The sequence below is a fragment of the Furipterus horrens genome, unplaced genomic scaffold, assembly GCF_987537825.1.
Source record: "Furipterus horrens unplaced genomic scaffold, mFurHor1.1.pri manual_scaffold_5, whole genome shotgun sequence".
Lineage (NCBI taxonomy): Eukaryota > Metazoa > Chordata > Mammalia > Chiroptera > Furipteridae > Furipterus > Furipterus horrens.
This window is the reverse complement of record NW_028327175.1, coordinates 105,445,740-105,473,520: the sequence shown is the minus strand read 5'-3', so window position 1 is coordinate 105,473,520 and position 27,781 is coordinate 105,445,740. Positions and strand designations below refer to the sequence as shown.

Genomic DNA, 27,781 nt, shown 5'->3' with positions numbered 1-27,781 from the left:
ATGCCACAAGAAGAATGAGCTCTTCTCCTGCTTTCACAATGGAAGACTCTGGGAAGACTTTCAGCTCCGAGGAAGAAGATGCTAACTATTGGAAAGATATGGCTATGACCTACAAGCAAAGGTCAGTTCTCCAAAGTTCACCCTGCTTTTTCTTCCCATAATGAAAGCAGCAGTCATTTTGCAGGGATAGGGGTGAGAGGGGCATATTATGTGACAAGCACTGTGAAGGCTTAGCTTACATTATCTCAGTTAAATCTCAAAACTGCCCCCATGAAACAACCATTCTCATCGCATTTTACAAATGAGGAAGCTGAGCCTCAGTGAAGGCAAGTAACTTGCCAGGTCACACGGCCTGTGAGTAGCAGAGCTAGAATTTGAACTCCAAAGCCTATGGTCCTAAGCAAACTACTACTTCCCATCTTATTTTCTGGCAAGTTTTATCAGTTCCTGGATGCCATGTCCGGTCAGTGCTCTGTGTGTGGGGAGAGAACTCCCTGTGCTTAGCACAATGGGTTGTGGCAGATTGTAAAATCTGAAACCAGTGTTTCAGTGCGTGTATCTGGGAGTTGTATGTATGTGTCCAGCACTGTTTCTTTTATTTCTCATAGACTCAAAATCTCGTGGAGATCTTATTCCAGTTCCTCAAATTTCTTTGTTCTTAGTTTGACTTAAAGGTAACTCAGGCTCGTGTTTAACAAAAAAATGTCCCTTGCATTTTAAGGATTGAGAAGCTAGAATTGGGTATTTGGGATGGGGTAGGGACACATTATGTGTGTATTACGTGCCATCGAGTTGGTTCCAACTCCTGGCAACTAGAATGGGTGATGTCCACAATATCCTGCCTTCAACAAACCTGCTCAGCTCCTGGAGACTCCTGCCTATGGCTTCTTTTATGGGGTCAGTCCGTCCCAGGTTTGGCCTTCCTCTTTTCCTGCTGCCTACTATTTTTCCGAGGATTATTGTGTTTTCCAAAGAATCCTGTTTCTCATGGTGTGTCCAAAGTAGCTTCAGTTTTGTTATTTTTGCCTGCAGTGATATTTCAGGCTTAATTCACCCTAGCACCCACTTGTTAGTCTTTCTGCTGGTCCAGAGTATCTAGAGCTCTCCTCCAACACCATATTTTACATGAATCTTTTTTTTTTTTTTACTATGGGCCTCCTTCCACTTTCACATCTGTACATAGTATCAATAATTGGGGATACAAAGGTGTGGATGATCTTAGGCTTGGTCTCTAAAGACATCTTTGCTCTTGGTGATCTTCCCTGATTCCGAGTCTCAGCCTTCTCTTGATTTTGTGGCTGCAGTCTCCATTTGAATTGATAACTAAACCAAGGTAAGCAAAATCTTTAACAAACTTGATGTCCTCATTGTCTATGTTAAAGGTGTATATATTCTTCACTTGGCATGACTTTTATCTTTCTTATGGACACATTATAGTGGTGTGATAAGTGACATTTATATTATATCCAACTTCTATTTATAAATAAATCTGAAGAAGATATACAATCCAAAGTATATTTACTATAGGTTGGGCTCAAAAATATATGTTGAATGAATGAATGAAAAGTGAAATCATTAAGAAATGGCTTTGGTATCAGGTTCAGGTTCAAGCTCTGTTTCTGACACGTTTTTTTAAAGATTTTATTTATTTATTTTTAGAGAGAGGGGAAGGGAAGGAGAAAGAGAGAGAAACACCAATGTGTGGTTGCCTCTTGCACACCCCTTACTGGGGACTGAGCCCACAACCCAGACATGTGCTCTGACTGGGAATTGAACCGGTGACCCTTTGGTTTGCGGGCCAGCACTCAGTCCACTGAGCCACACCGGCCAGGGTGTTTCTGACTGCTTATATGACGTTCAGACAAGTCACTCAACTTGTTTAAAGCTCATCTTTTCATTTATAAAATGAGGATAATGATAGTTTTTGCCTTAAAAAGTAGTTGAGTAAAGAGCTGATCCATGTATAAGACTCAGCAGTATGCAAGTGCTCAGTATATTATTATTTGACATCTGGGAATTCTGCTGCAGGGCAGAGAATACACAAGAAGAGCTCCGAGAATTCCAGGAGGGAAGCCGAGAGTATGAAGCTGAATTGGAGACACAGCTACAACAGATTGAAACCAGGAACAGGGACCTCCTGTCTGAAAATAACCGCCTTCGCATGGAGCTTGAAACCATCAAGGTGAGGGGGGTGAATGGAAATGCACTCAGGTAGAGCCAGGCTTCTAGTGTGGCATGTGTGACTGGGGAAGGGAGCCCTGCAGGGTGAGGGGCCGGGCCCTGGGCTCTCTCCCACCTCCAGGCCTGCTGGGTGGATGTGGTAGTTGAACTCTTTATGCCTCAGGAGCTCTGTGAGAAGCAAGTCACATGCATGTCCCCAGGGCCATTCTTGGATTGTCTATGATAACCTAATCAGGCATGTGAAAAAGTAAACAGTTTTAGACTAGGGAGTGTTCCTAGAATTGTTAATCATTATATTATAAGGTCCAGAGTTATGCTAATCCAGTATGGTAGCCCCTAGGCACAAGTGGCTGTTGACATTTAAATTAATTAAAATAAAATGAGTATAAGTTCAATTCCTCAATTATACTAGCTGCATTTCAAGTGCTCAGTAGTGGGTCTCATTATTGGACAGAGAGGCTGTAGAATGTTTCCATTATAATGGAAAGTTCTGTTGAACAGTGCCAGTCTAGAGCAGGTTCCTCAGCCTGGGCACTGTTGACATTTGAGGCCAGATAATTCTTCATTGTGAGGGCTGAGTTTTGCATTGTAGGATATTTAACAGAATCCCTGATCTTCACCCACTAGATGCCAGTAGCAGCCCCTCTCCCAGGTGTGACAACCAAAAATATCCCCAGACGTTGCTAAGTATCTGGAGAAGCACTGCTCTAAAGGGTAAAGGCTGCCTTTTTGAACCTTCTGTAGGGCTTAGCACATGGTCACTGAGTGTAACTCTGTGCCCTAGAGACGGTGGCTGCCGGCCCTCGCTGCCAGGCAGAACACCTTGCCAGCTTCATAAACATCAGACAGGCCGGAACTGGCCCCTGCCCTGAGATTCCCATTCTCATTAAGTCTGGGTGGGGCCCTGGCATGTCTGCATGGCTTTTCATTTACCTCTTTTTTTAATAAAACTCCCATGTAAATTTTGATGAGCTGCCTTGGGAAAGTGCCCAGGCCCCACAGTGTGGGCCAGGTCTGGGTATGGTGGAAGGAGATGTGCTACTCGCCCTCTGGAAGCTTCCTGGAGGAGACAAACCTAACCCCAGGAAGCACTTAGGAAAAAGATACTCAGGTACATATTACTGACCGTGAGATCCTCCTGAGAGAGAAAGATCTGCATGGGTTGGAGACAGCTTCATGGAGCTACTGGGGAGGGACTTGAGCTACTGTTTGAAGATGGGTGTGTGTGTAGCCAGTGGCTTGGTGCCCAGAATTGATAAAGGGTTCATTTTGACCTGCCACAGACACAGACAAGAATGAGTGTCAAGGGGACCTTGAGAGTCCTGGCTTTACTGATACACGGGAAAAAGTGAGACCAAAAAATGAATTGGTGATGGAGAGACAGGGAGGGATAGCAGAAAGACCTCAAAGACCTTGGAAGCTGAGCAGTGGAGTTCAAGCTTTTATCTTGTTGACCACAGAGCCCAAAGTAGCTATCTGCAGATAAGTCTGGCCCATAGACGCTGTTTGCTTTGCCTTTAGTGGTTTTTATTCAACACTTTATTATGAAGGTTTTTAAACACATAGCAAGGTTGAAAGAATTTTCCAGTAAACACCTATATATCTACCACCCAAGCTTTACCAGTAACCTTTGCCTTACTTTTTATTACATATCTATCCATCCATCAGTCTGTCTTATGTTTTGATGCATTTCAAAGTGAATTGCAGGCATCTAGACGCTTCCTGGTAAATATTGCACAATGCCATTAGTAACTAGAGTTGAGGGTTTGTTTACAGTTTATGGTTTTGATAGTAAAATTTATGTCTTTAATATCAGAATTTGAAGTTGTGAGGCTGTAAAAATCTGGATTCCTTTGAGCATTGGCGGATCAATCCACACAAGGCCTGCATCCTTCCATACCAGCAAAAAGCCAAATAGTGGTTGCTTAGAACAAGCATTCTCCAGTTCACCCCAGTCCCTACTACTGCCCCCCACCCCCAACACTGAGGGAGAAGTGTCATGTTCTGTTCCTACACCTGGCCCTCTCTGCAGGCATTAGTATTTGGTCCCTGCCATAGGCATTGAGGAATCATGATTCTTAAATGTAAGGGGACTCAGGGATGGAAAACTATGGAAGGAAGATCAGTGGTATGGCCGGTGATTTAGAGAGGGAAGGAGGCCCTCTGTGGATGCCGAATAAATATCAAGGTATTACTAAATAAGTAACAACTTCAAAACTGAGCCCTTGAGCCTGCAGAAGACCTTCATTCCAACCACATGACAGATCCATGAGACTCAGAGCATAGAACAAGGGAAGAAATAGAAATACCCAAAGAAGTGCTGCCAGCCCATATTTGTCACCTAAGAGAAATGTATTCAACTGAATAAGGCTCTTGACAACTGGCTTATTCATCACAAGTTGAATAAAAAAGCCTGTAACGGATCAAACAGAGCATCTATTGATGCCTCCATCAGCTGACAGCTCATTATAATTAGCCCCAAATGAAAGTACAACATGTCAGCAACAGCTTTTCATGTCCACCAGTTCCAAGGACATCCTTTAAATCGTGCTGGTGGAGAAGCCCACTCACCGCATCTTCTGATTTTAGGTGATAACCTAGTGTCCTGCACCCTCTTGTTTTATCTGGAGATGCACCCGCCTCAAGAGTGTGAGGCCATCAGAGCTGCGCCTGGGCATTGGCGGTGCACGGGCCTGGTGTGCCCTGCCTGCATCCGTGGAGACATTTCCTCTGCTCACAGCCAGGAAACGCAGTATCAGAGGGGACACAGCAGGCTGAGCGTGTGGAATGTCCTCCATGTCCTCATTCTGTAAATCTGCTTGGTCTGTGGGCGTTGCCCCTCACGCTGACCCCACTCCTCTCCGGCCTGGGCACCATTGCAGCATTCTAGCAACAGCTTTGTTTACTTGACTGGGTACAGAAAAGGAAGGAGTCTTGCCTGTTTTTCTTAACTTTCTAATTAGACCTTGGACCTTTCCTGTGGGAAGTGGGTGTTGTCTTTCATGTGTGTGGATGAAGGAAATGTGGTAAGGGTGATGTGGAGGTGGGGAGAGGGAGGGTGGGGAGGGAAGAGGGAGAGAGATTGGCACCTAGACCACCTGGATTGAAATGGTGAGGGCAGGTTTATCATAGTTTTGTTGTTGTTGTTCTGTTTTTAAGAGAACAAGCCCAGGTGGCCCAGGTTGGATCTTGGCTCAGTTATTTGCTGCCAGGTGATTTTGGGCTACTTAAGTAACTGAGCCTCAGTCCCCACATCTCTGAAAATGGCATTAAATGAGGCAGTGTAATTAGCTGACTGAGCCCAGAGGCTGCCACACAGTAAATGATGAATGTTAGCTGCTACAGCTGGGCAACAGCAGATCGTTGAGAAGTCATCTGGGCTATTCCTTGCCTTGGAAAGCACTAAGCTTCCTTTCATAATTTATAACAGGTTTTTTTTCCTTTTTGTTTCTTTCCTTCCTCCCTCCCTTCCTTCCTTCCGTTCTTCCCTCTCCCAGAGGTCCAGAAGTTCCTTTTAACTCCTCCAGGCTGCAGGGGGAGTATCCTGGATCACAAAGTCAGAAGAGTTGTCAGACTAAGTACATGATGTCCTTCTCTTACTGTGCGGCGAGGGCAGCGGAAGTCATTGTGATCCCTGATGTTCTCTTTTGTGATCCAGGGGTGTCGTGTGACAGGGACTCATTGCCCTCATGGACGAGGCGCGGAGAGGTTTATGTGGCTGTCTGTGGGTTATGGACACCTTGAGCAAAGTGATTGCTTTGAAGATAGTTGGGTGCTTCTTGACACCCAGAGGCTACAAGGACCAGGTTTGGGAGAGGGCAAGATACAAGATGCTCAGGGGGCTGGGAGGCAGGAAGCACTCAGGACATGGCAGCCCCCTGTTCTGCCCTCTTGTGTCACATGCTTAGGGGTTCACACCTGTGGAGAAAAGGCCCTATGGACTGCAGTGAGGCTGTCCCCTGGCTGAGGCAGGAAGGTGGGAGGGGAAGGCTTGAAGCCTCTTCAGGTAGTGTGATGGAAAGACAGGTCCCACTAAGACTTGTGATAAGGGAGAGATAAACCCTCTAAATAAATCAGGGTGCCGGCAGTCTGTGGAGAGTGGGGGAATGGATGCTCAGTGTGTTCACGACAACAGGAGTGCGTCCATCCTGGGATTAACCTCCAGTGTTTTAAGGAGAGGACAGGGAAGGGGGAGATAACCAGAGCTTATCAGAAGTCTTAGCTGTTCATTCACTGTTGATTTTGTCATTCAGGAGAAGTTTGAGACGCAGCATTCCGAAGGCTACCGGCAGATCTCTGCCTTAGAGGATGACCTAGCCCAGACAAAGGCAATTAAAGATCAACTGCAGAAGTATATTCGAGAGCTGGAGCAAGCCAATGATGACTTGGAAAGAGCAAAACGGTACGTCTGGATGGAGAAAACAGGTCTTGGAGCCTTTTGTGTCTGCTTTTGGCCTCCAGCACCCCGGGACCCAGGCACCGCATTGAGAACAGAGAATCAGCAGGGAGGGAAAGCCAGCCAGTGCTCCTATGGACCTTACAGTCTCATAGGCAAATAAGCGCAACCTAATTACGGCAGTGAGTGCAGGATGTCTAGGAGCAAGTGACAGGATATCTTAATTTGGCCATTGGCGAGAGGTTGTCTGGCAAGACTTCCCAAAGGAAATGCCATGGAGACGAAGAAGGTGGGGTGTGTAGGCGTTATTCAGGGAATGAGTGGGAGGTGAGAATGTTGCAGGCAGCACAAGCGTGTGCTACATAAATAAGGGCCTAGGATAAGAAGGAAAGAAGTATGTTCAAAAAACCGTATTTCTTAAACTGATATTCTGTTGTTTAGCAGAATACTAACAGTAGTGAGTGACATTTATTGAATAACTATGCTGAGCCAGGTGGTATTTTTTTAAGAAAATGCTTAAAATTTTTTTGATAAAAGTTACGTACAGTGGCAGGCACAGATATGAAGTACACGGTTCCAGCAGATTGGACAAGCGCGTGTATTCATATAGCAGGAACCTTTGCATTGCCCCCACAGTTTCTTGCATTTTTTGGTGGTTTCTTTAGGGCTCACAATACGCATGCTGAACTTTTCAGTCTAGTTACTTAATATTATACCACTTCAGGTAAAATGCAACAACCTTGCAACCTTTTAGTTTCATTTACCTTCCTCAAACTTTATGCTGTAGTTGCAATAGCTATTATTATTTTTCAAGTGCTATGGATTCCATCCTATGTAATTTTTGCTTTAAAAAGCTGAGTGTGTTTTAAGGTAATTAAAAGGGTAAAGAGATAGCCTTTTATATTTATCTTCATATTTATTGTTTCTGGTTTATTCCTTTCTGAGGATCTGGGTTTCCCTCTGGTATCATTTCCCTTCAGCTCGGAGAACTTCCCTTAAGATTCCTGTAGTGCATGTCTGCTGCTGATGAATTCTCCCTAGTTTGAGCTTATCTGAAATGTTTTTGTTAGTCTTCATTTAAAAATTTTTTTTAAATTTTATTTATTGATTTTAGAGAGGGGGGAAAGGGGAGAGAAAGAGAAAGGAGGGAGGGAGGGAATGAGAGAGAGAAACATTGATTTGTTGTTCCACTTATTTATGCATTCATTGGTTGATTCTCGTATGTGTCCTGACTGGGGATTGACTTGGTGTATCAGGAGGATGCTCTCTAACCAACTGAGCTACTTGGCCAGGGATAAAATTATTTTAAATAGACCTTTATTTTTAAAGCAATTTTAGGTTCAGAGCAATATTGAAAGAAAAGTACAGAGAGTTTCTATATATCCTGTTCCCGCACATGTACAAACTTCCCACTATGGACATCCCCACCAGAATGGTACATTTGTTATAATCAGAACCTACCTGACACATCATTATCACCCGCAGTCCACTCTTTACATTAGGGCTCACTTTTTCGGTGGTGTATATTCTATGGGTTTGGACAAATATGTGGTGACATGTATCTATCATTGTGGTATCATACAGACTAGTTTCACTGCCCTAAAAATCCTCTGTGCTGTGCTTACTCATTCCTCCCTCTCCTAACTCCTCTTAAACACTCTTTTTACTGTCTCCATAGTTTTGCCTTTTCCAGAATGTGATATAGTTGGGCTTAAAGAGTATGTAGCCTTTTTGTATCGCTTCTTTCATTTAGTAATATGCATTTAAGGTTCTTCCATGCCTTTGCACAGCTCATTTCTCTTTAGCACTGAATAATATTCTATTGTCTGGATGCACCACTGTTTTTACTTACTCACAGATTTTCCAATTGTAAACATGTAAATTAAGCAGAGGTGAGGTTCTAAGTAACTTTAGAGGAAATATACATCTTTAGCTTAAGTACACATCATTCACGAATCTCTTCATGGCTGCCAGATCTCTAGAAACTCTGCCCATTTTATGAGCTCATGAATGTAAAGATATACTTGCTTGGATGAGGATTCATCTGACAAAAATTCCATCTTTGATAGAAGTTCCACAGGACATTTTGTGAAAGAGCATAGTTATACTCCAAGGTACCAACCCTAAAATACTATGCCATGGCTGTACAAGCCCTAGTTTTTCCTCAGTTACCTGCTAATTATACTTATAAAAAGAAAACTGCCTTGAAATATATGCAAAGACAAAGTGCTCCTGCTCTAATTAGTCATATTATCAAGATTGTTCTTGGTTTATTGGGCACCAAAAGAAACATATCTGGCAGATATCAAATCACTTTAATGACTGAAGGTGAAGGGATTAGATAGTTCAAGCCCTAAAATAGTTTTTAGTGATTGATGTTCTTCCACATTTTCTTTTGCTTTGGATCACCAATGACATCATGTTTATTCAGAAAATAAATCTATGAACACCAGCATGAATACAGGAAAGCAGAAGTACATTTTTTTAATTTCCTTTTTTATAGTTGTTCTATTATAGTTGTCCCAATTTTCCCCCATTGAGAAATACATTTTTAGTATTAATTTCATTTCAGATATTTTAGCCTTTTAGTTCACTTTTTTTAAAATTTTTAATTTTCCTATTACAGTTGACATACAATATTATATTAGTTTCAGGTGTACAGCATAGTGAGTAGACATTTATGTAACTAACAAAGTGATTCCCCTGGGAAGTCTGGTACCCACTGACACCATACATATTCATTAAAATATTGACTATTTTCCTTATACTATGCTTTTACATCCCTGTGACTGTTTTATAACTGGTAATTTGTATTTTTTAATCCCTTCTCCCATTTTACCCATCCCCCAACCTCCCTCCTGTGTGACAACCATCAGTTTGTTCTCTGTATCTTCTTTATCCATTCATTAATCGATGGGCACTTAGGTTGCTCCCATATCTTGGTTATTGTAAATAATGCTATAGTGAACATAGGGATACATATGTCTTTTTGAATCAGTGTTTTGGATTTCTTTGGGTAAATACCCACAAGTGGAATTGCTTGGAATACATTATAGTTTTATTTTTAATTTTTGAGGAACTTCCATACTGTTTTTCATGGTGGCTCTACCATTTTACAATCCTACCAACAGTGCATAAGGGTTACCGTTTCTCCACATCATTGCCTACACTTATTGTTTGTTGATTTACTGAGGATAGCCATACTGACAGGTATGAGTTGAAAGCTCATTGTAGTTTCAATTTGCATTTCCCTGATGATTAGTGATGTTGAGCATCCTGTCAAGTGTCAATTGGCCACCTATATGTCTTCTTTAGAGAACTGTCTATTCAGGTCCTCTGCCCATTTTTAATTGGATTGTTTATTTTTTTTTATGTTAAGTTGTAGGAGTTCCTTATGTTTTTTGGATTATAACTCCTTATCTGATGTACTGGCAAATATCTTCTCCCATTTAGTAGGTTGTCTTATCATCTTATTAATGGTTTCCTTCCCCGTGGAAAAACTTTTTATTTTTTTTGAATTAGGGTTTTAGGACTTTTCGGGTATAATCCTAGTAGTGGAATCGGTGGTTCAAAAGGCAGTTCCATTTTTAGTTTTCTGAGGTAATTCCATTAAGCCATGCCCCATTCACCTCTATTGGGAAATTAGCGTGACATATTCTTGCGTGTTTTGATGAACTCAATCATTTTGGTATAATTTAGGTGTTTTATGAATTGATACTGAGAGGATAACTAATCAGTTTTCCACAGTCAAAAGAACTAAGGCAAGTCTTTTTGAATAAAAGAACTCAAATCAATCAAAACAAGTGTGGTAGCCCCAAAATATTATGACATGCAGCTAAGTGAGGCCATCACTCATGGGGATCATCCTACTTAAAATTTTTTTTAAGTCAGTATTGGTTAAAAGTAAAATACATACTTAAAATTTGTGATTCAGTTATTTTTTAACCCATGCAAAACACATATTAGTAATCTTTAAAGCTTATTCAAAGCCTTAATTAATCAGGGATCAGCCACATAAAACACTGCAGTAATCAAGTCACAAATATTCTTCCTTTAAAAATAACCTTCTATCTTTTTGATCATATCAATTTTAACTACATATACTATTATCTATTTTTATTTATTTATTTATTTTGCCAAATCAAGCAGAGACACACAGAGAATATTAATTTCAAATAATAGGTTCCTCAGCCTTTCTCAGTGATTAAAAATAATTATTTCTCTACAAATCCTATGAGAATCTATCTGCCTCATACAACTACAGTTTCCTTGTACTTTTTTTTAAGTATGTTTTATTGATTATATTGTTACAATAGTTTCAGTTTTTTCCCCTTTGCTCCCCTTCGCTCAGCACCCCCCCCCAGCAATCCCCACCCCCAAGTCCATGCCCATGGGTTGTACATACAAGCTCTTCCGCTTCACCTTTTCATATATTCTTCTTCTTCTTTAAAAAAAAAAAAATAATTATTTTAACAATAAAAAATAACAATCCCTCCCTCTAAGACTTAAGACCCTTTATAATCTTATAAAGGACAATGGGCGAAGGAAAAACTTTTTAGTTCGGCATAGTCCCATTTGTTTATTTTTTCTTTTGTTTCCCTATCCTAGGAGACATATCCAAAATAAGTGATGTGAAAAAGTTTACTACCCATGTTTTCTTCTAGGAGTTTTATGGTTTCAGGTCCTAAATTTAAGTCTTTAATCCATTTCAAGTTTATCTTTGTACATGATGTAAGAAAGTGATCTAGTTTCTTTCTTTTGCACGTATCTGCCCAGTTTTCCTAGCACCACTTATTGAGACTAGTTTTACCCCATTGTATATTCTTGCCTCCTTTTTCATAGGTTAATTGACCATATAGTCATGGGTTAATCTTGTTCTATTAATATATGTGTCTCATTTCTGTGACATTATCATGCTGTTTAATTACTGTAGCCTTGTAGTATAGTTTGATATCAGGTAGTGTGATACTTCTAGCTTTGTTCTTTTTTCTCAGGATTGCTTTGGCTATTCATTGTCTTTTGTGGTTCCAATAAATTTTAGAATTACTTGTTCTAGTTCTGTGGAATTTTGATAGAGGTTGTGTCGAATCTGTAGATTGCTTTGGATAATATGGACATTTTAACAATATTCATTCTTCCAATCCATGAGCAAGGAATACTTTTTCATTTATTTGTGTCTTATTCAATTTCTTTCATTAGTGTCTTATAGTTTTCAGTGTACAGGTTTTTCACCTTCTTGGTTAAATTTATTCTTAGGTTTTTGTTTTTTTTTCTGATGCAAATGTAAATCGGATTATTTTCTTAACTTCTCTTTTTGATAATTTGTTACTAGTGTACAGAGATATGTATTGATTTTGTATCCTGCAACTTTACTGGATTCATTTACTAGTTCTAATAGGTTTTTGGTGGATTCTTTTGGGTTCTCTATATGTGAATATAGTATGATGCCATCTGCAAATACTGAAAATTTTATTTTCTCTTTTCCAATTTGGATGCTTTTTATTTTTCTTACCTAATTGGTATGATTAGGACTTCCAATATTGTATTGGAAAAAAGTGGTGAGAATAAGTATCCTTGATCTTTAAAAAAAAGCAATCAGCTTTTCACCATTGAGTATGAGCTGTGGGCTTATCATATATGGCCTTTATTAGTTGAGGTACATTCCCTCTGTAGTCACTTTGTTGAGAGTGTTTTATCATAAATGGATGTTGAATTTGTCAAGTGCTTTTTCTGCATCTATTGAGATAGTCATATGATATTTATCTTTTATTTTGTTAAGATGGCATGTCATGTTGATTGATTTGGAGATGTTGAACCGTCCTTGCATTCCCAGGAACAACCACTTGATCATGGCATATGATCATTTAAAAAATATTGTTGAATTTGGTTTGTTCGTGTTTTTTGAGGATTTTTGCATGTGTATTTATTAAGGATATTGGCTTGTAATTTCTTTCCTTGTGCTATCCTTGTCTCCATTTGGTATTAGGGTAATGGTGGCCTCATAAAATAAGTTTGGAAGATCTCCCTCCTCTTTAATTTTTTGAAAGTGTTTTAAGGAGAGGTATTAAATCTTCTTTGAATGTTTGGTAGAAATCACCTGTGAAGCTCTCTGGTACAGGACTTTTGCTTGTTGGGATGCTTTTGATTGCTGGTTCAATCTTCTTACTCGGAATAAGAATTTAGATTTTCTTTTTTTTCTGATGATTCAGTCTTGAAAAATTGTATATTTCTAGGAATTTTTCCTTTTCTTCTAAGTTATCCAATTTGTTGGTATATACCGTATTTTTCACTCCATAAGACGCACCTAGGTTTAGAGGAGGAAAACAAGAAAAAAAATATTCTAAACTAAATGGTGTACTAAAATATTTAATAAAATGTAACAATAATATTTCAACCATGTAAAGTGAACAGCAGTCAACAGCGGCATTAAGAACCATCATCACTGTCGTTAGCAAATGAGGAGAGACTTTAAGGTTCAAGTGCTCTTCTAGTTTTCTGGGAACCCCAGGTCAGGTAATACACAGCACAGTCTGTGACACAATATTTGCTACATAAGACACACAGTGCGTCTTTTGGAGTGAAAAATATGGTAATTATTTATAGTAATTTCTTGTAATTCTTTGTATTCTACCATTTGTAAACTTTTTTCATTTTAATTTTATTTGAGACCTCTCTCTTTATTTTTTGGTTAGTCTGGCTAAAGGTTTGTCAGTTTTATCTTTTCAAAGAACCAGCTCTAAGTTTCATTGATTTTCTATTGTCTTTAGTGTATGTTTCATTTATTTTTAATCAGATATTTATTATTTTCTTCCTTCTAACTTTGGGTTTCATTTGTTCTTTTTCTAGTTCCTTTAGGTGAAAGTTAGATTATTTATTTGAGCTTTTGCTTTTTCAAGAGGTAGGCTAAATACTCTTTATCTTTTTTCTACTGAATTTAATTCAACTCTGTTTTATGTGAACCTCTCATATATCCTGGGATCTAATACTGGATTCTATATTTTGGTCCAGTGTATTGTGAATTACTATATCAACACCATAATGACTTGATTACTGTGGCTTTATAGTATATTCTGATTTCTGGCAGGCCACTGGCATACTTTCTGTCCCATCTATAAATCATTGATCAAAGCAGGTCATTTGGCGAAGCCATGTCAAGGGTTGGGAAGGTACATTCCACCCACAATGAGGCCATAGCAAGGGTGTGGATGCAAGGAGGGTGAAGAATCAGGACCAATAATGCAGTCTCACCTGTGGTTCAAAAATAATATACAGAGGAGTAGAGTTTTTTATGCAAATTCAAATAAAAATAGAAATTCATATTATTCCTCCCCCCCTTTTTTTATACAGAAGAGCATTTTATACACATTGTTGTACGTCTTGCTTTTTCACATAGCAGTAGATCTTACAGATCTTTTCGTATTGGGAAAGAGAGCATTCTTTGCCCTCCCCAACCCCAGGTGCATAATATTACATTGTATGGTTGGTACTGTATCACATAAAACATAATTATTTATTTATCCAGTCCTTGTGGATGGAGAGCTGCTTCATTTCCATTCTTTTGTAGAGATAAGAATTGCTGTAATGAGTGATAAGCGTTGCTTAGACAGATGTATATACCTGTAGAATAAGTTTCCAGAAATGAAATCCTGGGTCAAACACGTGCATATGTGATTTTGATAGTTATTGCCCAGTTCTCTATATAGTTGTACCATTTTACATTCCCAACAGCTATGTATGTAGGTCCCTGTTTTCCAAATAGCTTCACTAACTCTGTGGTTTTCAAAATTTGGATTTCTACCAGTCTGATAGATGGCAGATAGGTATAGTTCCTTTTTTTATATTTTAGGACTCATTTCTTTTTCTATGAACTCTGTTTATCTTGCCAGTTTTTAAATTGGGTTGTTGGTTGTTGGTTTTTTTTTTTTTTCCCACCGATATCTAGGAGATCTTTTTATATTTGTCTGTGATATGAATTTAAAATATTTGGAGTTTATCTTTTGTCTTCCAGGTTTGTCTGTTATATTTCTTCTTTCTTGTTTTTTCAAGTTTCTTGATTTCTATGTAGGCAAATTTATTAGTCAGTCATAGTTAGAAGGGCCTTCCACAGTCCAAAGTTACAAAGCAATTAGCCTATGTTTTCTTCCAGTAGTATTTTTTTGCTTTTTTTTTCCTTTTCTGTTTTTCTTTTCATTTTTATCTCTATTTTTTAAATATTTTAATCATTTTTTATTTTTAATTACAGTTGGCATACAATATTATATTAGTTTCAGGTGTACCCCAGTAATTAGATATTATATAACTTATTAAGTGATCATCCTCATATATTTTGTACCTATCTGACACCAAGCATAGTTATTAGAATATTATTGATTATATTTGCTATAATGTACTTTACATACCCCTGACTGTTCTGTAACTATCAAAATATTCTGTAACTATCAAAATATTCTGTAACTATCAGAATATTCTGTACTTCTTAATTCTTTCACCTTTTTCACACATTACCCCACCCCCACTCCCATCTGGAAACTATCAAAATACTCTCTGTATCTATGAGTCTGTTTCTGTTCTGCTTCATTTTGTTTTTTAGATTCAGTTGTTGCTAGATAGGTATTTATTGCCATTTTGTTGTTCATATATTTGATTTTTTTTTTTCTTAAAGAAGACCCTTTAACATTTTATGTAATGCTGGTTTGGCGATGATAAACTCCTTTAGCCTTTCTCGTGTCTGGGAAGCTCTTTGTATGCCCTTCCATTCTAAATGATAGCATTGCTGGGTAGAGTAATCTCGGTTGTAGGTCCTTGCTTTTCATCACTTTGAATACTTCTTGCCAGTGCCTTGTATCCTGAAATGTTTCTGTTGAGAAATCAGCTTACAGTCCTATGGGAGCTCCTTTGTAGGTAACTCCTTTTCTCTTGCTGCTTTTAAGATTCCTTGTTTTTAACCTTTGGCATTTTAATTATGATGTGTCTTGGTGTGGTCCTCTTTGAGGCTATCTTGTTTGGGATTTTCTGTACTTCCTGATCTTGTGTGCCTATTTCCTTCATTAGGTTAGGGAAGTTTTCTGTCATTATTTTTTTCAAATAGGTTTTCAATTTCTTGCTCTCTTTGTTCTCCTTCTGTCACCCCATGATGTGACTATTGGTACTCTTTAAGTCATCCCAGTGGCTCCTTACACAATCTTAATTTTTTTTTTTTTTTATTCTTTTTTATTTTAGCTGTTCTGATTGGGTGTTTTTTACTTCCTTATATTCGAAATCACTGATTCGATCCTTAGCTTCATCTACTCAATTCCCTGTAAATTATTCTTCATCTGAGTTAGTATATCCTTCATTTTGAATGGTTATTTTTTATGGTTTTCATGTCTTTTTAAAAAATTTTGAAGTTCTCACTAGGTTCATTGAGGCATCCTTATAACCAATATTTTGAACTTTGCATCTAGTAGATTACTTGTCTCCCATTTTATTTAGTTCTTTTTCTGGAGTTTTATTCTGTACTTTCATATGAGACATGTTTCTGTATCTCATTTTGGCAGCCTCCCTGTGTTTGTTTCTATGAATTGGGTAAATCCTGCTACGTATCCTGGGCTTGGTAGAGTGGCCTATATAGTAGGTGTCCTGTAGGGCCCAGTAGTGCAGCCTCTCTGTTCACCCGAGCTTGGCACTCCAGGTGACTGCCCATCCCATGTGGGCTGTGTACACCTTCCTGATATAGGTGATCATTGATGGCTGTTGGCACATTAATGGGAGGGATTTACTCCCAGGCCAATCAGCTACAAGGACTGGCTGTGACCACCGTGGAGGATCCACTGTGCAGTGGCTGATACCATGGAGGAGGACTTACTTCAGAACTGCTCTGGTGCCCATTGAGGCTGCCCCTTGAGTGTGTTGCTTGTGGAGGTGTTTGGGTGGTGCCTTGATGTGATCTAAAGCTGTTCACCAGGTGCAGTGGCTCTGGGGCCTTCCAGGAGGTGCAAGCCAAGGTCACTGGCTGCCTGTGTTCTGCCTGGGGCCTCCTGGCATGAGCCAGGAAGTGATCTGCAGATGGCTGCTACTTGTGCTGGGCTTGGAGGTGTCCAGGAGAGGTCGCAAACCTAGGCAGGCTGCCACTAGTGCCAGGCCTGGGGCCAACTTAACAAGAGGTACAGGACACAATAAGGCCAGATGCTGGTTTGAGAGATTTTAGTAAAATCTGAAGCATGAGCCTAGACAGGCCATTTGTATGGAAAAGCCACTGGAAACTGTTTGGGTGGGCCTGCAAGTTGGGTGGGGTAGGGCCTCGGGATCCCCAGGGTTGGGGGAACAGTGTTAGCCAGATTGATGGAGACTCAGATATGGTGCCTGCCAGCTCTGTTGGGGGGAGGGTCCAGGAAAGGAACAATGGCCTTTGCCAGCACTTCTGTCTGGCAGAAAGCTGCCCCACCAGCTCTCGCCCTGATGCCAGACAATTCAGTTCCTCCCCGTATGTCCCTCATGCCCTTCAAGCTTGCTTCCCCAGTGCTGGATCTCAGAGAGAGTGAGTCTGAGTGAGCCCCAACAAGCCCTTTAAGAGGAACGCCTGGGACTACAGAAGCCCTGTGACTCCATCAGCCACAGTCCATGCTATTATAGCTAAAAGTTGTGGGGACTTCTCTTCTGGCACTTGAACCCTGGTCTGGGAGCCTAGTATGGGGCTGGGACCCCTTGCTCCTCAAGGGGGATCTCCACAGCCAAGATATCCTTACCAATTTTATTATTATTAGTTTTATTCCTCAACTGAGGATATGTCCACCAATTTTAGAGAGAGGAGGGGGGAAGGAGGGGAGAAAGAAACATCAGCGCAAGAGGGAAACATGAGATATCAATTGGTTGCCTCCTGAACATGCCTTGACCAGGGATCGAATCTGCAACCCAGGTATGTGCCCTGACTGGCAATTTGGTGTACGGCACGATTCTCCAACCAACTGAGCCACCTGACCAGGGCTTCCCACACCCCCCCCCCCCAAATTTTACTTGTCACAGGTGAGTGTGGGACCAGCCCATTCTGCATCTCCCTCCTATTCTTAAGGTGGCTTCTTCTATGTATCCTTAATTGTAAGACTTCATTCAGCTAGTATTCAGGCAGTTCTGAATGATGATGATTTTGTAGTTTAGTTGTAATTTTGATTTTTTTTCTTTTTCTTCTTTTATTAAATTGCATTGGTTCTCATTTTGGCCAAGTGTTGAATAGTTGAATGTTAAAATCTGATGAGGTAGAGGTCCAAATCATCATTATATATTGGGTTGGTCAAAAAGTCCGTTTAGTTTTTTTTGTGAAATAAAGGACACATTTTTCATTTTCACCAATAACTTTATTGATTTGGATATTTTGAGTATGTTGGTTATCTCCTGCATGGTAGAACATTGATTGTTCTCAACTGATATCTATTTGATTGCTTTCAACTTTAGTGTATCCAACTGTGGAGCATTGTCCAGCGAGAAATCTCCAGCACTTAGTTTTGCAAACCACTTGGACATGTTTGATCAGTTACAGCACCTTCTCCATACACTGCGCAAATCTTTCCTTGCGTTTCAGTTGCATCTTTACCTTTCTTGTAATAATAAAGTATAATATGCCTTTAAAAGTTCTGGAACACTGAACTTGTATTTTTAAAAAATTCTTTAAAACATTACAAATGTATTATAAAATTTTAATAGTTCTATTTGGACAGCTAGCTTGCTGCAAAAGAATAATTTTTTGGCGCCATCAGCTATTTGCTCATTGTGGACCCTGTGCTATACCTCAGTAAAACTAAAGCGCTCACATTAAACTGAGGAGAGGATAGCCCTGAATTACTTAGGCCCTAACTGGAAGTAACTAAAAATTAAATACATTCCTTAAAGTTTATATTATTTAATATGCCTAAAAGTTCTACAAAGATTAAACTAGGTTTAATCTAATTATACTCTTCTATATGTTATTATTACATAGACTTTCCTTATTTTTTATTTTTTGTGGTAATATCAAATTTACCATTTTAACCATTTTTAAGTGTAAAGTTCAGTAGTGTTACCTTTATTCACATTATTGTGCAACAGCTCTCCAGAAATTTTCATCTTGTGACATGGGAGCTCTAAGTCCACCAAACACTAGTTCCTCCTTTGGACTCCAGCCCTTGGTAATTCCCTTCCTACTTTCTGTTTTATGATTTTGACCACCTTGGATACTTCATACACATGGAACCATATGGATTTATTCTTTTATCCTTTTGTGACTGCCCTGGTTTCTCAGCATAATGTCCTTGAGGTCCATCTATATTGTAGCACGTGACAGGATTTCCTCGGTTTTGAGGCTGCATAATATTCCACTGCATGTGTGTGTCATGTTTTCTTTCTGCATTTATCTGTTGAGGGACACTTGGTTTGCTTCCACCTCTTGGTTATTGTGAATAATGCTGGTATGAACATGAGATATCTGTTTGAGATCCTGCTTTCAATTTTTTTGTATGTATATCCAGAAATACAATGGCTGGATCATTCCGTCATTCTATTTTTTATTTTTTAAGGGACATCCATACTATGTTTTATAATGACTGCTCCATTTTGCCTTCTAACCAGTAGTGAACAAAGGTTCCAACTCTTCTGTGTCCTTACCAACCCTTGTTATTTTCTGTTTTTTAGAGAGTGACCAATCTGAGGGCATGAGGTAATACATAGACTTTTAAAAGCATTTATTGGCTCAAAAAGGATATGTTCTCAGTTCTCTAACAAATGTGTTAATATTCTCTATTTTCCTATTTAACTCTTTTCAGGTTCTTAATAACTGTACATAAGATTAATAGCCTTCACAGTCATTATGTACTGCGACATTCTACTCCTATGATAATACGGATGCTTTTTACATCAGTTGACAGAATTTCAATGTGTAAGGCACATAAAGCTATTTTCACTTTGGTTACAACTAGGATGCTTACCTTTAGTTGAAAGTACCATAAATATTCATATAGTAACAATAACTCTTAAGTGCTGTGCCCTGCTACTATTACTAACACTGATTATGTACAATCTCCTGATCATTGATCCGCACAGGTTCAGGAATGCCAGAAACATCTCTGAAGTTGGTTGTCAGTTCTCTGGCATTCCAGAAGCCAGTAGTAGATTTTGACCAAATACTGAGTTGAAATTTTTAATACAGGTGGAATTTTTCTGGGGGGGAGCTTACAGTATGAGGTAAGGAGCCAATATTAATTTTTTTTCCAGGTGGCTACCCAGTGGCCCTTAAAACCTAGAATTGAACTAGTCATATTTCATCAAAGATTATATTGCCACCTTTATCACCCATGAAATTCTCATGTGTGTTTTATCTCTGTTGTTGTTTGACATGTCAACCTTAGGGTCATTTTAACTGATTCCAGTGTTGTAGCTTTTTCCTTTGTTGATTTTCTTTAGGCACTTCTGGTAACTTTTATTTACCTCTAAGACTCTTTGAGGGTAGGTACTAATATGACACAATCTGGACATAGTAGAATATGTTGAACAAATCAGTGAATCAGTCCTACTTTGCTATTGAAGTCCAAAGCCTCAGAGATCATTAAGTTACCCAGGGACACTTAGCTAGTGTTATGTGGAAGAGCCAGGTGTTGACACCTGGATTCCACTCCAGTCTGTCCTTCTAATCACCGTGAGATACAACGAGGAGGATGTTAAAGGTCTTCTGGGGACAAACATGGGGTCAGTAATAAAAATTGCGGACATTTATTGAGCTCTTACGTGTGAAACATCTGTTGCATGCTTCCTGTATCACTCTGGTTGTTCCCATGCTACCCCCAACCCTCTGTGGAAGCACTGTTATCATCCCCGCTTTGCATACGAGGAAACTGCAAGCTACCTTTTCTGCGCCTCAGAGTTAACAGATTTCTTTATTGCCGCCCGTCTCAGTGTCCTTTTTTTTTAATTTTTATAATTTATTTATTTATTTGTTTGTTGTTTTGTTTATTTATTTTTAGAGCGAGGGGAAAGGAGAAAGGGAGAGAAACATCACTGTGTGGTTGCCTCTCACTCACACCCCCAGCTGGGGACCCGACATGCAACCTAGTCATGTGCCCTGACTGGAAATCAAACCAGCGACACTTGGCTCGCAGACCAACGCTCAATCCACTGAGCCACAGCAGCCAGGGCCTTCTCAGTGTCTGTAACACAGCCTTCCAGTGAAACGTCCACAGTGTCACAAGGAGTGGTTAACGGAGCAGCTGGGCTGGGGCAGCGCGTTTTGAACTCTTTATGATAACAGAAATTAAAGATAGTCTCTTCTGCTTTTTGAAGTGCATGCTGCTACATCGTATATGCATTTTAGCAGGATATTCTGAATACTGTTTGTAGGGTGCATCTTCAAGAGAAGACGGACCCGTTGGCAATTGACGGCCCTATCTGTGGTCCTAATAAGGTCTTGGCTGACTGCTAAGTTTTATATGGACATCATCTCATATAATCCCCAGGACAGCCTTGTGCAGCTTATGAGCTAGGACAGTTCCCATTCTGCAGGTGAAGAACCAACCCAGGTCCCAGAAAATTAAGGGGCTTGCTCAGGTCTGTGGTACCTAGGAAGTGCCCGTGCTGCGACTCCCGTCCTCATGTATCTGACCCTTCTTGTCTCCCAGATGTGCAGGCACCAGATGGATGTCACCCTCACTCTCTTGGACAACTTTGCTTTTCTCTTCCGCAGGGCCACAATTATGTCCCTGGAAGACTTTGAGCAGCGCTTGAATCAAGCCATTGAAAGAAATGCCTTCCTGGAGAGTGAGCTTGATGAGAAGGAGAATCTCCTAGAATCTGTTCAGAGACTGAAGGATGAAGCCAGAGGTCAGGAGGCATGGGCATAGTTCCACATGCCCTCACCAGCATTGTCCCTGCTCCCCACCTGCGGGCTCTGTCTGTTCTCACCTTTGCTTCAAATCTTCCCCCCTGCTTGGCACACAGGCTCTCGGGTCAGGGGGCGTGGGACCACACTGAGCAGCTCCGGCCTTGGTTCCTACCCCTTGCTGAGAATTATCAGAGATTCAGCCTGGAAAGACCCCTTGTGGGTATTTATACCCATCACCAGCTTTGTGCTCAGGAGGAGCACAAGAGTTTTGTGGGGGGAAATTCCTGTTGATGGAATTGCCAGCTAGCCCATTATGTTTGTGATTTGATGGCAGCCGATACATGTGGCTTAGAACTCTGAAACTTCCTCAGCGGTTGCTCTTTGGATGCTGGCAATTCCGGGGCAGTGCTTTCAAAGTGTAGTATGACATTAGTGTGGCATCCAAGTTGGATGCATAAGAAGTTCTTTTTAAGAGTCCCAATTATTTGTTTGTAACATTAATTTAGTTTCTAATGTGTGACCAATAGAAGGTAGATTAAAAAGAAAAACTCAAGTTTAAAAGGTAGTTGTTCCTAAATGCCCATCAGTAAGGAAGTTATATAAATAAATTACACAGACTTATTTGAGGAATGTTAAGCATTTGTTAAAACTAACAAGTTTATAGATATAAATGTGGTCGCGGAACAATTGTTGGGACATACCACCGGGAGGAGAAAGATAAGTCATAGATAGATGCATGTTTCTCTTTATGCTAAGTAAAACATTATTTGTATTAGATTCTTAATAGATAAACATGTACATATAGGTTGGGAGAATAATAGGTTCATAGTTGTGTTTGAAATACAGAGCTTATTCTTGTATTATTATTTATTGATTATTGTATTATTTTCATTATGAACCACCTGTAAACCCACTTGTGCCCCACCTTGTATAAACTGCATGTACGAAAATGCAAAGAAAAAGGACTGGTAAGATCTCCATGTTCTAGTGATTTTTAGTGAAGAGGAGCATTTGGGGATGGGTTGGGGAAGCATATTTTTTCATTTAGTATTCTACATACCCTGCCACATTAAATTATTTTTTGAAAGAATAAAAGCATTATTGTATCACTGCCATAGTTTAATTTTTTTTTAATATTTTGTTTATTCTTAGAGAGAAGGGAAAGGAGAGAGAAAGGGAGAAAAACATCCATGTGCGAGAGAAACATCGATCGGCCACCCTGCACACACACCTCCGACTGGGGACATGGCCCGCAACCCAGGCACATACCCCGACTGGGAATCGAAGTGGCAGCCTTTCAGTTTGCAGGACGATACCCAGTCCACTGAGCCACGTCAGTCAGGGCTGCCATAGCTAAATTTTTAAAACCTTTTTGTTTTTACTCAAAAGAAAAATCACATAGTTTTATAAGCCAGCTAGGCAATATCCTGTGGGTTTCATGTCATTCGGGGTTTCTACCTGAGGTTTCTCACCCTGACGCTTCTTTCCTTGACAAGTCTCTACTGCTGACCCATGCCCTCCTTTCCCCCCTTCCACATCGTCCAAAGCAAAGAGTTAATATGAATCCTTTTCCTGGCTCAGATTTGCGGCAGGAATTGGCTGTGCAGCAAAAGCAGGAGAAACCCAGGACGCCCATGCCCAGCTCGGTGGGGGCTGAAAGGACAGACACAGCTGTGCAGGCCACTGGCTCCTTGCCATCCACTCCCACGGCTCATCGGGGACCCAGCTCTAGCTTAACCACACCAGGGACATTCAGACGTGGTAAGGCAGTGGGAGTCGGGAGGACTTGCTTTGCTTCACAAAGCTTTCCGGGGTGAGAACCTGGTGTGAATCCTGAGTAGGAGAGAGTGCAGACCAGCTTAGACAGCAGGGAGCAAGCTGGGATGCTCTTTGGGCAGAGCATTGAGGTAAGTGACGGGAGCCTCTTGGGTGTGAGGCAGTAGAGAGCAGTGGAGTCTGGGGTGAACTGGAAAACAGAATCCCTGCATAGAGGGGGCTCTGCTCCTACTGCCAGAAATGTGGGCCCAGCAGTAGCAGCAGCAGCAACAGCAATTTCCTTTCTTTACCAGAAGCCAAAAATCCTTTTGTTGAATATAAACACTCTCAGTAATATATTCTACTAGAAATGGAGCCAATGTAACCTGTGCTGTGTTGTAAAAAATATGAAGATTTTGAGTTTTCACCCCAGCTCCTCTCCTCTGCTGACTGAGATTCTTAGGGTCACTTAATAGCAGATAATAATAATACATAGTTATTGAGTGATCAGTCACTTTGCTTAAAGTGCTTTGCATAAGTATGTGTGTGTATGTCTGTAAAACTTCACTGAATTCTCACCACAGGTCCAAGGTGCAAGTAAGGAAGGTGCTACCCCCGTTTGATGGATGAGGAGACTGAGGCCCTGAGTCAAGGGCTTGTCCCCGACCTGGGGAATGGCAGAATTGGGATTCAGGCCCCAGCAGGCTGGCTCCAGGGCTTACACTGCTATACACTGCCTTATCCCTTAGCTTGTCTCCTGGGGTGAAGAGACTGGTGAGGTTTCCAGACTTCCAGTTTAGAGCAATGTTTTCCACACTAGCAGGCATAAGAGTCAACTGGGCATCTCGTTAAATGCACCTTGGATTCAGCAGGTACGGGCGGGGCCAAGTGCCCAAGTGGCCCTGTGCGGCTGGTCCCTGGGTCCGGCTTTCAGGAGAGGTGCTCTGTAGAGTAGAACTCTTACAAATGTGGTTGCCGTAGAGGGAGGCCCTGCCTGTTAATCGGCTATATGGAATTCCTAGGCTTGTGTTGGTTTTGTTGTAAAAGAGTAACAGGTCAAGATAAATGTTTAATGTAGTTATTGTAAAGCTCCTGAAGGTTGGTCATCAAATAGAGTCTTACTGTGAGGCAGTTAACTGTTGAATGAAACAGGGCAGCGTTCAGAGTCCAAGGCAAGAGTAGCTTCCTTTGCCTGTGCACTGGGGCTTGGCATTCAGAGATGTTGGCGCACAACCTTGTGACTGTGGGTTGGTGTTCCCTGTGCTTCCTTTCGCACGCCCAGGCCTCGATGACTCCATGGGCGGGACCCCCCTCACGCCTGCGGCCAGGATATCAGCCCTCAACATCGTGGGAGACCTGCTGCGGAAAGTTGGGGTAAGACCGGCTGGCGCCGCCCTGGGGTTTGGTGTGGCTTCTTGACTGTTCTTCAGGATGGTTGTGAGGGGTGACCTTCCCTTTTAGCAAAGAGTTCATGAGTTCAAGGTGTAGCTCTGGGCCTGTTGTGTCCCTGAGAGTCACAGGAGCTTCTGTGGACGTTGTTACTGACAAACGCCCAGAGCCCTGGCTGTCATCCCTTTGACCCCTGGGGAGATTCTGCTTTCCTGTACGTTTTTTCTTGGAGTTTGGGCAGTTTGGATGGTCTCTGTGATTTTATTTTCTTAATTTGAAAAAACTGAGAAGCACTTGAAAATTACCTTCTCTCTTTTTATTTCTCAGGGAGTTAAAAGAGAAAGTCTTGAAAGGCCAGGGCAGGGAACTTGACTTTACAGGTTTTGTATTAATTACAGGGAAGGATTATTTTGTGCTGGAGAACTAACATAGGTATTCTTTATAGTTGTCCCTTTTATTTTTAAAAGTGATGCTTAGAAGGCCACACAGTTTAACTATGTCCAGTCTGTTGTCAGCCAGAATGTATATATTCAGAGCTGCAATTTAATAGGAGCTTGCAACTTCTTTCTTGTGTTTTTACTTTGGGTTTTTGGTTGTCTGGTTTTTTGTTATAAACAGGTCTCCCTTTTAATACTCTGTACCGTTAAGAGTATAGAGAAGCCTGGGTGGTCTCAGGGCCCTTGTGGCTTTTGTGGGGCCTGTTTACAGCAAGACAAGGCCTTGCTTAAACCTCCTGCCTCTGTGCATGTTCAGCAAGGCAAACAAAAGGGAATGATCCCCCAAATTGATGGCATATTTCTCATAGGCAGAGTTGGATAGTCAGTAGGGTTAGTGATTTTCCAGGAAGCAGCTAAATATCTCAGACCAGTGGGTCTAAGAGTTGGATGAGCATTGAGTTCCTTGGGGCCCTACCTTGGAATGTCACTGCACAGCACACTGCTTTAGGCTACTGCCTGCACACAGGCTCCAGGGAGAGAGAAGGGCTCTCGTCTTTAACCTGAGAGATGAAAGCGTATTTCTCTGCAGGCACTGGAGTCGAAACTTGCGTCCTGCCGGAACTTTGTGTACGAGCAGTCCCCAAACCGAACCAGTGGCCCCCCCACAGGGCGGGGGAGCAAGAGCAGAGACGGCGGTGACAGACGGCCAAGCAACACCGGCGTGCCTCTGGGGGATAAAGGGTCAGTACCTTTGCTGTCAGTCCCAGTGGGAGCCTCTAACATCTGACCAAAAGCCATTTTTTAAAAGTTGCAAGATTATGTCAGGGAACCTGATCCTCTACCCCTGTCCCTCGAGACAGAGTTAGGTGGTGTCTTCTGTTTGGGCAAATGGTCAAGGAGAAGCGTGTGTTTATTATCAGGTTCTACAGCCACAGCTCCTGGTCACGCTGTGAGGATGTCTTGCATAAATCACTTGTTTGGGACTTGATCTTTAAACATTAGTCTTCTTCCTCCAGAAGAGGATTTTTTTCCTTTTTAAATCTTTAGAACCTTCTGGAAACTGGCACTAAATTCCAGCCGGACTAGAATCCTAAAGCCAGTCACTGGATTGGAGGACAAATCTGACCTCTAATGGCTTCATTTCTTTTCTTGCCTCAAGAAAATCAGGGTAGCTTCCAGCTTCAGTAACTTCTCAGATGTGCCACCATCTTAATGGACCCCAAGCCACATAAATTTGGTGGGTCCATAGCAGGCAGATGACAGGAAAGGAGGAATTGTTTTCTGTGGCATGCCTCTAACTTCTGGACCCTTAAAGTGGGTGTTTTTAGAGGGGCTTCTGCACCTGGGCTTTTTGTGTGGCCTTGGGAATGTGAGAGCCGGACAGCCAGTGTCCTTTTCTTCATTTCACAGGAGAGAAAATTGAGATGCAGTGACACTGCTCCTGATTCTTGATATTCACTCTTGTAACTGTGGGCTCGACGATAGTCAGTCTGTAACAGCTGTGATGTCCGCTTAATTTGGTTTGCTCTGTCTGAAGGTCGGGACAACGCCTGGAGTTTGGGAAGCCACCTTCAAATTTGTCCTCACCGTCGCTGCCATCAGCCCAGGGTGTGGTCAAGATGTTGCTTTAGGAAATCCACAGACACGAAGCCACTAGTGTCTGTGCAGGAGCTGTTGCCTTTCTTCCCCTCTTCACACTAGATTTTTGTTTTTTTAAGTTACTTTGAGAAATATGGGCAAGCACGCCCACCAGCCAAAGACTGAGACATCCCCTGTGGCCCCTGGTGGCTGACCCCGTGAAATGTTGTCTCTGAATCCCCAGCCCCCTTGTTGGTGTGTTGCAGAAGGACAGAGACAAACGAGGCCGTCTGGAAAGGGCTCTGAGGTGTGGGTGCTGAGGCTACCCCATCATTTTGAGCTGACTCAAGTCCTGATTGATCTTAAGAGGTGTTTTTAATGTCCGAAGACGCCTTACAGGGGGGATCTGAGCCCACCTCAGGCTCACCCCAGCCCCGTTCACCTGGAGCTTTCCTCTAGAACAAAGTCTCCCCACACTGTATGGCACAGCAAGGATCCGTGCACTGAAATCATGTCTAAGAGCCAAGAGTAGACTAACCATGTGCTTATTAACACTGGTGTGGTATACCTCCCCCAGTTTTTATCTGCCTCTCGTTGAAGCTTTTAGAGGTGTGCTTGAGTTTCAGAGTACATTTTATGTGGACCAGGTCAGTGGAAAATCAGTGTCCTTTTTAGCTCTGTCCCGACTGTTAGTTGTCCTGAGCCCCATCCCTGGCATGGGGGTGACCTCGGCTTCAGGACCCTCAATGTCACGGGGATGGAGTGGCCTTGGAAATACAGCCTTTAAGAATAGGATTTCATTTGAGGCCATAATGAAAAAATCAGGGTGACCTTCAAATAAGATGAAACCACTAGGTTTGTTGTTGGAAGCTTCCTTGTCAAAGAAGAAATGAACACAGGATTTTCAGCCTGGACAGTGTATGTGCTTATCACTGCTTGTTGGAACTGCCGTCTCATGCTTTCGGTCACAAGTAAAAAGAAGACATGAATTCAGAAGCATGTGTGTAGTTTAACGACCTTCCTATTGTTACTAAGTTATTTTTCCAAAAAAACAGCAAAAATATTCCTCATTTTAAAATAGAGCTTTTCAAGTGCTACTGAAATTCTACAGAGAATTAAACTTCGATGCCTGGTTCATTATCCTAGAAACATTCTAACCTGTATTGGTAAAAGATGTACTTTTATTTTTTTAAAAGAACAATAAAATCAAGAGAAACTAATTTTCAA

The 27,781-nt window shown here is 41.2% G+C and overlaps 1 protein-coding gene across 1 annotated transcript; it reads left to right on the top strand.

Annotated features, from left to right (window-relative positions):
* NDE1 (nudE neurodevelopment protein 1) lies at positions 1-27,781 on the top strand. The gene is made up of 8 exons (XM_090276971.1): positions 1-121; positions 2,029-2,182; positions 6,435-6,583; positions 21,258-21,394; positions 22,977-23,156; positions 24,433-24,524; positions 25,566-25,717; positions 26,514-27,781. Exons 1-8 carry the CDS (start codon positions 15-17, stop codon positions 26,605-26,607), a joined length of 1,065 nt encoding a protein of 354 aa, XP_090133097.1. The 5' UTR covers positions 1-14; the 3' UTR covers positions 26,608-27,781.

Coding starts and splice junctions, on each gene's coding strand:
- NDE1 (XM_090276971.1), top strand. CDS start 15: ATGAGCTCTTCTCCTGCTTTCACAATGGAAGACTCTGGGAAGACTTTC. Junction 2,183..6,434: donor TGGAGCTTGAAACCATCAAG/GTGAGGGGGGTG, acceptor TTTGTCATTCAG/GAGAAGTTTGAGACGCAGCA. Junction 23,157..24,432: donor ACCAGGGACATTCAGACGTG/GTAAGGCAGTGG, acceptor TCGCACGCCCAG/GCCTCGATGACTCCATGGGC.